The following is a 12553-nucleotide window of genomic DNA, read 5'->3' as shown; positions in this document are numbered from 1 at the left end:
TACTCTAGATGTGGTCTCCAGACCTAGACACACTACTCTATCTGTGCCTCCAGTACTAGACACAATACTCTATTTGTGCCTCCAGAACAAGACACACTACTCTAGATGTGGCCTCCAGACCTAGACACACTACTCTAGATGTGATCTTCAGACCTAGACATACTCCTCTAGATGTGATCCCCAGACGTAGATACACTACTCTAGATGTGGTCTCCAGACCTAGACACACTACTCTATCTGTGCCTCCAGTACTAGACACAATACTCTATTTGTGCCTCCAGAACAAGACACACTACTCTAGATGTGGCCTCCAGACCTAGACACACTACTCTAGATGTGGCCTCCAGACCTAGACACACTACTCTAGATGTGGTCTCCAGACCTAGACACACTACTCTATCTGTGCCTCCAGTACTAGACACACTACTCTAGATGTGGCCTCCAGACCTAGACACACAACTCTTGATGTGGTCTCCAGACCTAGACACACTACTCTATCTGTGCCTCAAGAACTAGACACACTACTCTATCTGTGCCTCCAGGACTAGACACACTACTCTAGATGTGGTCTCCAGGCCTAGACACACAACTCTTGATGTGGTCTCCAGACCTAGACACAATACTCTATTTGTGCCTCAAGAACTAGACACACTACTCTAGATGTGCTCTTCAGGCCTAGACACACTACTCTAGATGTGCCTCAAGAACTAGACACACTACTCTATCTGTGCCTCAAGAACTAGACACACTACTCTAGATGTGCTCCAGAACTAGACACACAACTCTTGATGTGGTCTCCAGACCTGGACACACTACTCTAGATGTGCCTCAAGAACTAGACACACTACTCTATCTGTGCCTCCGGGACTAGACACACTACTCTAGATGTGGTCTCCAGGCCTAGACACACTACTCTATTTGTGCCTCCAGTACTAGACACAATACTCTATTTGTGCCTCAAGAACTAGACACACTACTCTAGATGTGGTCTCCAGACCTAGACACACTACTCTATCTGTGCCTCCAGTACTAGACACAATACTCTATTTGTGCCTCCAGAACAAGACACACTACTCTAGATGTGGCCTCCAGACCTAGACACACAACTCTTGATGTGGTCTCCAGACCTAGACACACTACTCTATCTGTGCCTCAAGAACTAGACACACTACTCTATCTGTGCCTCCAGTACTAGACACAATACTCTATTTGTGCCTCAAGAACTAGACACACTACTCCTCTAGATGTGGCCTCTAGAACTACACACACTACTCTAGATGTGGCCTCCAGACCTAGACACACAACTCTTGATGTGGTCTCCAGACCTAGACACACTACTCTATCTGTGCCTCAAGAACTAGACACACTACTCTATCTGTGCCTCAAGAACTAGACACACTACTCTATCTGTGCCTCCAGGACTAGACACACTACTCTAGATGTGGTCTCCAGACCTAGACACACTACTCTATCTGTGCCTCCAGTACTAGACACACTACTCTATTTGTGCCTCCAGAACAAGACACACTACTCTAGATGTGGCCTCCAGACCTAGACACACTACTCTAAATGTGATCTTCTGAACTGAACAGAGTTCTCCAGATGAGGCCTTGAGTGCTGGACACAAAGACCCACGCAGGTGAGGCCTTGCCGCTGGTTAGTAGTAAGGGCCAAACCTACCTTCTGAGTGGTGGGAGAGGATGAGCAGGTTGACGCAGGAGGCCCCGGCGCCGGAGCCGAAGATGGTGATGCGCTCGGGGTCACCGCCAAAGTGTGCAATGTTTTCCTCCAGCCACCGCAAGGCCTGGATCTGGTCCATGAGGCCGTAGTTTCCTTTGGCCGACTGGTCGCCCGTGCTCATGAAACCTGCAGAGGAGAACACAAGGCGCAAGAATGGAGTGAGAGCTTTGGCAACAGCAAGGGGCGTTTAACCACAAGGGCGGCTGAGGGCCTTCTTAGCACTGAGTAAAGGCATTACGCACCTCTGTCCAATCATCACCACTGTCGTCATCATCATTACGCACCTCTATCCAATCCCACCCCGGCCTACCTTTGACCACGAGTGGCAAAAGCTGCAGTTCTCCGTCCTGGCCACCAGGGCACAGGGCGGTGTCTGTGAAATCCCCAAGTGATCAAACCCTGGGTCCAATTCTCAAATGCTTTTACACAAGTGCACAAAGCTTGTGAGGATACATACCCTGGAGTTTTGCCATCCCAAATGTATTAGCAATTTAAGAAATTTCCCCAATATGAGAAACTCCTACAACTGCAAATATAGTATTCGCTGTTGGGTTATGGCGGGTAGGGTGAAATATAACGTTCACACACACAATTCTTGTAAAGTAGACGGACTTTACACTTTGTGAAGCTTGAATAGTTTATTAACTACTAGGCCTGGGCGGTAAATTCTGTTCCATTAGCGGAATTTGGGTAATTTCGCGTTCCGCGTAGAACGCGAAATTGTCCAAAATTCTGCGTTCCGTAACTTCGCAAATTTTTTTGCTTGTTTGCGTTCTCAAAATGCGTGTTTGCGAGATATTTCCTCCCGGGCACACAAACAGCAATTGCGAAAAGGAAAAAAGCATCCTGAACAGGCAATTCCGCGTGTTCGCGGAATTTCTGCGTGTTCGTGGAGATTTTTTACCGTTTCGCGGAGATTCTGCCCACCCCTATTAACTGCAACACGTAGCTGTGGGAAGACGAGGTTGAATTGTGCACTACCTTTCATATGTTATGCATTACCTGTCAGGTGAGGGCTACGCAGCAGACATCAAATGGGGAGGGTATGGTCCCCAGGAATTTTTGGTGGGCTTCTCCTTCTACCTGGCTTGCTAAAAGCTATATATTTCACAAATAACATATCCGTCTCTTTTATTAAAGTGAGTTTACCTCACTGGTACAGATTTTATGCCACTAGGGATAGTGTCACTCATTAGGAGTAAGTCTCACTCATTAGAAAGCAGTGTCACTCGGCAGTCACAATGGGGGACACTGGAAGGCACTGTTGGGACATTGTCACTCATAAGGAGTACATCTCCCCCCAAAAGCAGCTGCATTAAAGGTCCAATAAGGCTCATAGTAACACGGGTAATTCATTGGTCAATCAACCACACCCTTAGCCGTTCGTACCCAGTTGTGCCAACTCCACAAGCCACTAATAGTACACTGGACCCACAACCTTCCACTATCCAACGCACCGCATGGTATGCTGTTAATAAAGCTACACATCTTCCCTTAACAAAGTAAGAAAACAAAACCAAACTACCACTCGATGTGTGATTTTTTTTTCTTCCATGTTAACTGGCGACCAAATTTCAAGGGGTTTTGAAACAACTGGGGGGCAGATGTATCAAAATACCTATTTGCGATTCTCAAATAGCGATTTTTTGAGAATCGCTTTTTTAGAATTGCAAAATGATATGTATCTAAAAAATTGCAATTTTTTATTGATTTCTTATTATTCCTTATTTGCGAATAGAAAATTGCGCATTCGCAATTAAGGAATAATTTCCCATTCATTTCCATGGGCCAGGAGGCCCATAGGAATGAATGGGAAGTTATTTTCAATTTGCGATTCGCAATTTGAGAATCACAAATTGAGAATAATTTCAAGGGTGCAAGGGTGTCATAAGGACACCCTGATGCACCCCTGAAATTCACATGTGTGCGCATATGGCGCACATACATGCCCTAAGGGCATGTATGTGCTCCACATGGCACCTTCACAAATGCAAAAAAGTGCATTTGTGAAAGAAATCGCAAATTGCCACCACCTTCAAGTTGGTGGTAATTTGCGATTTCTTAATGAGAAATCGCAAAAATAGAATGCTTGATGCACAGCATTTAAGGAATCGCAATTTGTGATTCCTTAAATGCTTACGCAAAATTAAGGAATCGCAAATTTTGCTATTCCATAATTTTGCTAGGCGATTTGCATCATACATACGTTTTGCGAATTTTTAGTCGCAAACGCTGCTTTTTTGCGAATCGCAGCGTTTGCGACTAAAAATTCCCTTGATACATCTGCCCCTGGATGTTGCGGCAGGTCACCCTGTCACATACAAGTTCAGCTGTATATATTTTCAGCTCCAGTGATTGACACCTCTTGGTTTATCAAAACCCAAGTACAACTCTCCAGGGGTGTTGAAACTGTGACACCTGTGGGCCCCAAGGATGACGACGTCATGGGCCATCCTGCCACCACCAGCACAGAGCTCCGGAGCCGCCATTTTGTTTGCTCCCCTTCCCCATCTCCAGGCCTCCTGCATCTTTGAAATGGGTTGCCTAGAAACCACGGCGAGTGGTACTCTGTGGCGAGGGTGATGCCAGAGCTGCGCATGCCCAGACGGCGCTTCTATAAATAGCTTGACGCAGCGGCGCACGAGGTTGACAGTATTTTTTATTGGCACTGAGGCTTGTGCCGGTATTCAATATTTATTAGGTTAATGGAGGCCCCGGCTCACCGTGAAGGCACTTGGAAACCATGGCAACAGAGCCAGGCTTAAGAGTTCCCATCACAGGAGCCCGCGCGCAGGCTGCGGTGTCCACGGAGGAGCCCACCGGGGCGCACGGGTGGGGGGCGGCTTTCATTACCCCCGGGGCCCCTTGGAGTGGAGGGCAGAGTGGAGGGCACCGGATCGTGTGGCACCGCGGCGATCCCGACAGGCTCTCGGCGCAGGAGCCCCTCCTGATGGATGCTGCGCCTATAGATAGGCCGGAGCATAGGATGCATTAAAGGCGGTGTCCAGGGCGCAGTTGGTCCAATGGGCAGTGGTCAGAGGAAGCGATGGCGAGTGGGCAGGAAATGAGTGGAGCATGCGACCCAGCTATGGAGGAATGGACTGAAGAGAGAAGGTCTATGAGACAGACAGACGTGGTGCTCCCAAGGTGGCAGAGGCTCATTTAGCCAAAGCGATGTGCCCAGGATCACACAATTGGGCAAGTGTGGACAGAGAGATCAGAATACAGGTCTCCTGGTTCCATAGCTAAGGACTCCGGGGCAGATTTACAAGCCCCTTGCACCTCTTTTACGCTGCCGTTGCGTCACTTTTGTGACGCAGCGGCGGCGCAAAAGAGGCGCCATGGTGCAGGGAATTTACAACGTGACGCATCTGGAAGGTGCGTCACGTTGTAAAGCCCTGCGCCAGAAGTAGGCGCACCGGTACGGGGGGGGGGGGGGGGGTGTTCCGGCGCAGGAACGCCTCCTAAAAGTGTCTGAGTGAAATCTACAAGATTTCACTCTGTCACTTTTGAGCCCATGCTGCGTCAAAACTCTGCGCCTGCTTGAAGCAGGCGTAAGGATTGACGCAGCATTACAAAGATAGGGCACCCCAGAGCCTTGCCAGAGCTGTGTCGTGCTTGCGATGCAACTCCAGCAATGCGCTGCCTTTACGGCACAGATGCGTCACGCATCTGTGCCATTTTTGCCCCATGGTGCACCGCATTGTAAATGCGGAGCACCCATGGTGGCGGAGCCGTGGCACACAATAACTGGGCATCCCTGCTGATAGGCAGGGATGCGCCAGTTATTGTAAATCTGCCCCTCAGTCACTTTGCTCCTCGCCTCGTGTCGATTCTTACAGATGCCTCGTGGTCAGACCACACCTCCTCTTAGATTTAACCAGGCCTCCGGGTCCCGGCCTCTGTAGAGCAATCTAGGTTCCATGTCGACCCAGTTTTCAATGCAAATGTAGGAATGTTTGGAGCAGTGATTTTACACAGCGCTGTGAACTAAGCCGAATGGCCAGGGTTGGGTTGTAAGAAAGTTTTTAGTGGAGCGCCTGCTGAATCCTTAGGACAAATGAACTTACACTTCTTGTGTCGGAGGGAATTCCGCTGGTAGATTCTCCTCTAGCTTTAGCACTCCCTCCGTAGCGCGGGGGATCTCAGATTACCACACACTTTTAGAATTGAACCCACGTTGGGAATGCATGTGTGGCTCAAGAAGAGCCGAGCTGCAGCTTCCCCTCACTTTTAAAGGTGAGTGAGCGGGAGTGGTGGGTGGTTGTCTTCGGAGTGGTCTCCAAGTCTAACCCCAAGATTCTACGCTCTCTCCGCTCCTGGTCAAGTGCTCTATGTGGGACATGTTTGAACTATTGGACCAGGCACTGCTTCATTTGAGCCAGGGGTTTCCAGTGTTCGGCACCAGCAGTTAATTTTCAACAGCAGCACTAATGGCAATCTGCCACAAGGTGGTGCTGTCTGGCTAATTTAGAGATGACCACAAGAGCAGTCAATTATTAATTCAATATACATAAAAAGTTACTATTATCTGCCGCCCAAGCCATTCATATAGCGTTGCGGCCTGGAATAGTCCGAAAAAGCACACTTGTGGGAGTGTGATGGTTAGTAGTTGTGTTGTTACTATCATTGGCAGCAATTGCAGGGTCAATGAGCGTTGCAAGCTACAGTGGCCTCCAGAGGGACCAGGCCAAGAACCACTGGCAGATATACGCAGACAGCACCCAAATCTAGGTTGTCTGAAAAACATTATTACCAAGGGCCAGAGCGGCATCGGCAGCTGCTTGACCCCATCCAGCAATGAATAGATGGAAACTGCCATTGACTAAAAATGAATCTAAAACAAAAATCTAAACTTCAGGTGGCCAAGACACCGATTCTGCCTTCCTAGGACCCACCCCATGCAACACTCAAAAGGTAAAAACATGACAATGTTTGACCCAAACCTCTCGTTCATTCCTCAAAGCCATGCCAAAACCCAGAGAAAGAGAAAATAACCACATCACACAGCCCTGCACAACTACAGCACACAAGACACAGCAAAATGCTGTCCAATTAAACGATGCAGAGCCCACTGTAAAATCCTCCCAAGCCATGCAATGCAAAGTAGGGAACAAGGACCTATTGAGCTAAAAGAAACAAACAAGCATTTGCAATCCAATTGATCTCGCATTAGTGAAAATTTGAGCTATGGGTATTGCAAATGTTTGTTAAATTTAGTTTTTTGTAAAAAAAAATCCCAGCAGCAGTATAAGAAATAAAATTAATTCCATGAAGCAAATAAAGGGTGCAGTACCATAGGTTGTTGCTAGGTGTCCCTGTGGAGTTGTAATGGGTCCGCTATTAGCCACATAAGGTACTGCACCCTTAATGCAATTATAAAGAAAATGATTGCAGCTGAGCATAGGTTTCCATTTGTTTTTATCGGAAGTGAGATTTTTTGTTAGCTTCCGATTTTAAAGTGCAGCATTGTTGTTTAATTCTTTTTGTTTGCGAAATGAAGCTAAATAAACAACAATGGTGCACTTATCGATTTATTTACTTTTATGGCATTCGCAGCACGCTTTAAACGTGTGAATCTAAAGCGCGGCGTGCCGCAAATGCTATAAAAGTAAATAGATATAAAAGAAAGACGGGCGGTCGCTGTGAAATAAATAACAACATTCTTCATCTCCCAGTGGATGAGCTTCAATCATTTGAAGCTCAACCCCGACAAGACAGAGCTTGTTCTCACTGGTGGCCCCTCCAACCCCTGGTCCTCTGTCCACTGGCCCCTCTCTTTTGGTCCTCCCCCCTCCCCTGTTCCCTCTGTCCGGACCTTGGGCATCAAGATCAGTAATGATCTTTCTATGCATGCGCATATCAGTTCCGTTGTCTCCTCCTGTTTCCTTTCCCTCCGCCTCATTCGCAAAATCTCCCGTTTTTTTTCTGTTAATGCCCTCAAAGTTATTATCACCGCCCTCATTACATCCCGCCTGGATTATGGAAACGGCCTGTACGTAGGCATTCCGGCCTACGAAACTCGCCGGCTCCAGGCCATCCAGAACCAGGCGGCCCGTCTTGTTCTCCGTCTTCCTAAGTTTTCCCATATCACTCCTGCCCTAAAAACCCTTCACTGGCTCCCCGTTCATTTCAGGTCCCAGTTCAAACTTGCCTGCTTGGCCTTTCGGGCGCATGCCCGCTCCGCTCCTCTCTTTATCAACTCCTTAATCTCCTCTCACGCCCCCAGCCGTTCTCTTCGCTCGTCTTCTCTATCTCTTCTTCGCGTCCCCCGCTTCCGTAAATCCCGCACCGGAGGCACCCGTTTCTCGGTGCGGGCCCCCCAGATCTGGAATACTCTCCCCCTTTCTATTCGCTCCATTCCTATCTTCTCACACTTTCGTAAAGCTCTCAAAACTTTCTTCTTTCTCCAGGCTTTCCCTGGCTAATTCCTCCGGGCTCTTTGGCAGATACTGATGTGTTCCTTAGCGCCAGGAAGCCGCTTGGCCGCAGTGCGCTCTAGAAGTTTCTTTTTCATTTCATTTTTCATTTCATTTCAGTAGGGAGGCAGAGAAGGCAGCAGCAGTCTGAAGAGAGGGCGTATTGGGTAAGTGCCCATAACCTGAATACAGCATGTCTTGAAGAGACCGCGCAAGCGCTGCCTAGGCGAGACCTAAAAAACACATAGCAAAAACGCAAAAAAAAAAAATCTCCAAAAATGAGACACCACCTGGATCATCAAATCCTACTTAAGGATGAGACGCAGGCCCAAAAGGAAGGAGAGAAGGGAGAGCAGAGGAGAGGCCTGGGGACTGAGAGGGGATATGATTGAGGTGTACCGAGGAGATGAGGACGCATCTAGAGGCGGCAGCGGTCCCCAGATTTATACGCTGAATATTGGCAAGCAGCGGAGATTGATAGCGCTGCTGGCCGGCGCGCGCGGCCCGTCTGCCCGGGCCCTGCAGAGTCCGGCAGGTTGATTAAACCTTCAAATTTAAGGAGGCGGGGCAAGGGTGCAGGCCGCGTCACCCCCTGCACCGGACGGAGAGAGAGAGGCCATCCCTGCAGGGCACTAGCAAGAACCATGTCTGCAAAGAGCTGGAAACAGGGCATCTCAAGCCGGGCAACCAGGACCCGGAAGAACATATCTGTGCCGCCCGCGGGCGAAACGGACTCTCCTCAGCTGCAGAAGGCTTCAAAAGATGCGTGCATCAGTGGCCATTACTCAGTAACGTCTGTCCTTATCGTCCTCCTTCAATCAAAACAATCAATCAATCAATCAATCAGAGCATTTGTAAAGCGCACTACTTACCCGTGAGGGTCTCAAGGCACCTCCTCCCATCCCAACGTACAGCATGAAGTGGTGATGTAAATACTAGTCTTGGCATTATGCCCTGTGTCAGTAAGACATCTCTTCCTGCCCTGGGCTTTCACTTGAAATCCTGTATGTGTGTGTGCACTGTGTGGCTGGAGCGGTGCCTGTCAAACTCCATCACTAGCTGCCATCGTGTTCTGCACCAGTGAGTGGATCAATAATCCAGGAACCTGGAGTCACAGCTTTTAACCCAGAATCTGCATTGGACAAAACCATGTGTGATCCTGGGCAAATCAACTGATCGTCTGTGCCAGAGAGTCAACACTTGTAACTGTCCACTATTGTTCTAATGGCATGTTTCCACCCCAACACTTCCTGGTTTCTGTAATGGCGTCTTAACCTATCCACAAGCCATATTACTCTGTGTGCGCCGCCTCATGTTCGAGACATTCCTGCTACAGTAAAAGTCTTTCTTGATAAACTTTCCACTCATTTTGACTGGGGTCTGTACCACACCAAGACAATGGCACCTCAACTAATCTAGTCCTGGTGGGCTGCTTAGCCTCCTTGATCGCGGACTGCTAGTTTCACTGCTCAGCAAAATGAAATATGAAATACCAGTATTTGTAAAGCGCACAGCTACCTCCGATGTGGTTTCCCGGCGCTGGGGGCCGTCGGGAAGATTAAGCAAGCTATTGCCCAGAGTCACATGGTGCTGGGCTGAGCTGCCGCCGGCGCCGGGGATCGAACCGTGAACCCTGTGGTCAGGCACCCTGGCCGCTGCGCCACACCTCTTCCACATCAGAGAAGGGAAGTGGCTAGGAACTATAGGCCACACCCAGGTGCAAAGTGATCACAGGATATTTCCACCTCCCACAGCAGGTCTAACTCTAGAAACAAATGACATGGAACAATGTCATGGGAGGTGCCTTCTACACCAGTGATTCACACATTTTTTAGAACCATGACCCACTTTTTAGAATAACAACCGCTCAAGGTATGCCCTTCTTGCCCCCTTTCTTATCACCTGCCTTCCCGAGCTCTTTGCTTGGGTTGGGGGGATTTAAACCCTGCTGACCAATCGCGTGCTCCCTTTTTCGCGGTCTCCCGGCTTTTTACACAGGCTTTTGCCTCCGTGCTCCGGAAGGTCCCACCCTCGGGAGACGTTCTTCGCGGGCCCTCCACGGGTCCAGCTCTGCCTTTTCGGCTCTCGCCACAATAGACACGAGGCTAGTGATTTTGGATGATTTTTTAATGTAACTTAAGCATCGTGTGGTACCGCTTTGGCACATTTTTCATTGAAATTGCATCTAAATTTGCACAGACATGTAATTTTACCGATAAAACTATATAGCACACAAAAGATAATGTGTGGAAATCCGTGTTCTTTGAATGTTTATCATTTGTTTATCACCAAGTAAAGTGTCTCGATTTGTTCTGATCCTATTTAAAATCTCTGTTTCCAGCATACTTCAGAATAACAAAAAAGCGTGCTACATTTTTGCTTTCCTAACTGCTGAATGTGTACTGCTCATTTACAAGTATTCAGATCTTGCTGCATGTTGCAGAAAACAACATCATGCATTGTCATTTAATTCACTTTAAAAACTCCTCTCATTTTCCAGTCAGAGAAAGAAAAGCAACCACAAATTCCCATGTTAAAAGAATAAAGCAGCCTGACACTTGACCTCTGTCTTTGAATCAGGCAAATTAAACACAGAATTTAAAGGCAACTTTATTTATTGCTCTGGCTTTCATGACCCACCAAAAATCAGCTTGCGACCCACTAGTGGGTCTCCACCCACTGTTTGGGGACCACTCTTCTACATAATGAAAACTCTGAGACATACCTTACCATTTCTTGGTTACCAAGAAAGGTGCAATCTATTCCGATTGTCGTGATCGCTAAGGTAATCTATGCTAACACCAGCCTTGCCACAGGGAAGCCGAATAGGTCACGAAGCGGGATCGTTCCAAATTACAAATATTGAAACTAGAAGGCACCAAATACCTTCGTTTACTCCCCCAAACCCCGGGACAAGATTAGAAAATCTATTATTGGACAAATGTATTCTACATTTTCAAGAGGACACTGAATGGGCAGTCCTCTGTGCATGATATACATTCCTTAGCGCGAGTGTGAATATGCTATACACGTGGTAATTTTTTACCACTCACTAATTTTGCACTAATATTCACCTTTTGGAGAGGTCCTGAAGAAAGCCTGACCCATTTTTTCCTAGGGCTGAAACATGTCGACCATCTGACATTATATACAACTACACATAGTAACTGGAATATACTGTCCACTCTATTGATTTTAATCATACCCAAGGGATCCGAGAATAAAAATAAATGGTAGTTCACTGGAGGTATTTTTTAATAGTAAATTCACACACATAACCGCACATCACATCATCTCAAAACAACCCGCTCCACTGTAAACCAGTGATCGCAGCACAGCCAGGTAGCATTCGGCTGCCTGGCTGGAACCCAATGATGAAGCATGACACCAACCAGGTTGGTGTGTGAGGGTTTTATTAATAAACCTAAGAGGTGCCACTTCATTACAAAACGTCAGACAGTAGGTTACTGCTGGCCGTCTTCTTTTGTTTAACAATCTATGCTAACAGCCAACAGTCAGGGGACATGCGCTTCCTTATGTGAAAACGACAACTAATCCTGAACGCTGTAGCAAGACGTCGCCACCTGCACGCCAAGGAACACATGACGCCAGTCTTACTAGCAGTTCATTGGCTAGTTATAGCCAGCTGACCCACGTTAAAGCCTAAACTACAGAAACAGAGCCCCCAGAACACGCAAATACTCTTAGGGAATGCAGGATTAATGAAGTATGTGAAATGTAAAGTGGGACTGCATCGCTAACATGGATTGCCTTTATGTGTTTTACATTCAAATGTTGAGAAATCGTTCAGTGTTTTGGCCTGTAGAGTTTTTTGGCAGGAATATAGGAAACGCGTCATTTTGTAATCAATTTTTAGTGAACCGGCACCCAGGTACATTTTCGATGTAAGGGTGCATTTTGCACTAAGAAAATATTGCTAAATGCTAGATTACACTTCCTACGTAATTACACACAATTACAATTCATTGTGTGACAATTACAAGCTATTATGCTAGAGAGAATTACACCAGTTACACCCACCCCAATGGATGGCCCTGCACAAGTGTGCACGTCCTGGTACAGGCGCTATAGGTGCTGCCCTTAAAATTGTGGAGGGTGCTGTAGCACTCCCAAAATAACCATCCATGTGTGAGTTTAGAAGGTCAATGAGAAATAAATATGTCTTTAAATGTTGTTTTTAGAGGTCAAATGTCAAACTCTGTCTCCTGATCATTTGTGGCAACTGGAGACTGATGTATACTTTTCCTTTTCTTCCTGCAAAGTTAGAGGATTTTGTAAGCTGAACTGTCTAACAATCTTGCTGGGGTACAGGGGATGTGAACAGAGCAGCAATACTTAACCCCTTCCGCGCTAATGACAAAGCCAGCTCATCA

General features: G+C 47.3%; 1 protein-coding gene across 1 annotated transcript in view; it reads right to left on the bottom strand.

Annotated features, from left to right (window-relative positions):
- Positions 1–12553, bottom strand: part of NLGN2 (neuroligin 2) — a 498268-nt gene that overhangs the window by 21478 nt on the left and 464237 nt on the right. The window contains exon 5 of the mRNA XM_078669344.1: positions 1681–1866. Within this exon, the coding sequence (XP_078525470.1) occupies positions 1681–1866 (186 nt within the window). The remainder of the gene's footprint in view (positions 1–1680; positions 1867–12553) is intronic.

Source organism: Lissotriton helveticus, chromosome 12, assembly GCF_964261635.1.
Source record: "Lissotriton helveticus chromosome 12, aLisHel1.1, whole genome shotgun sequence".
Lineage (NCBI taxonomy): Eukaryota > Metazoa > Chordata > Amphibia > Caudata > Salamandridae > Lissotriton > Lissotriton helveticus.
This window is presented reverse-complemented; position numbering and strand designations above follow the sequence as displayed.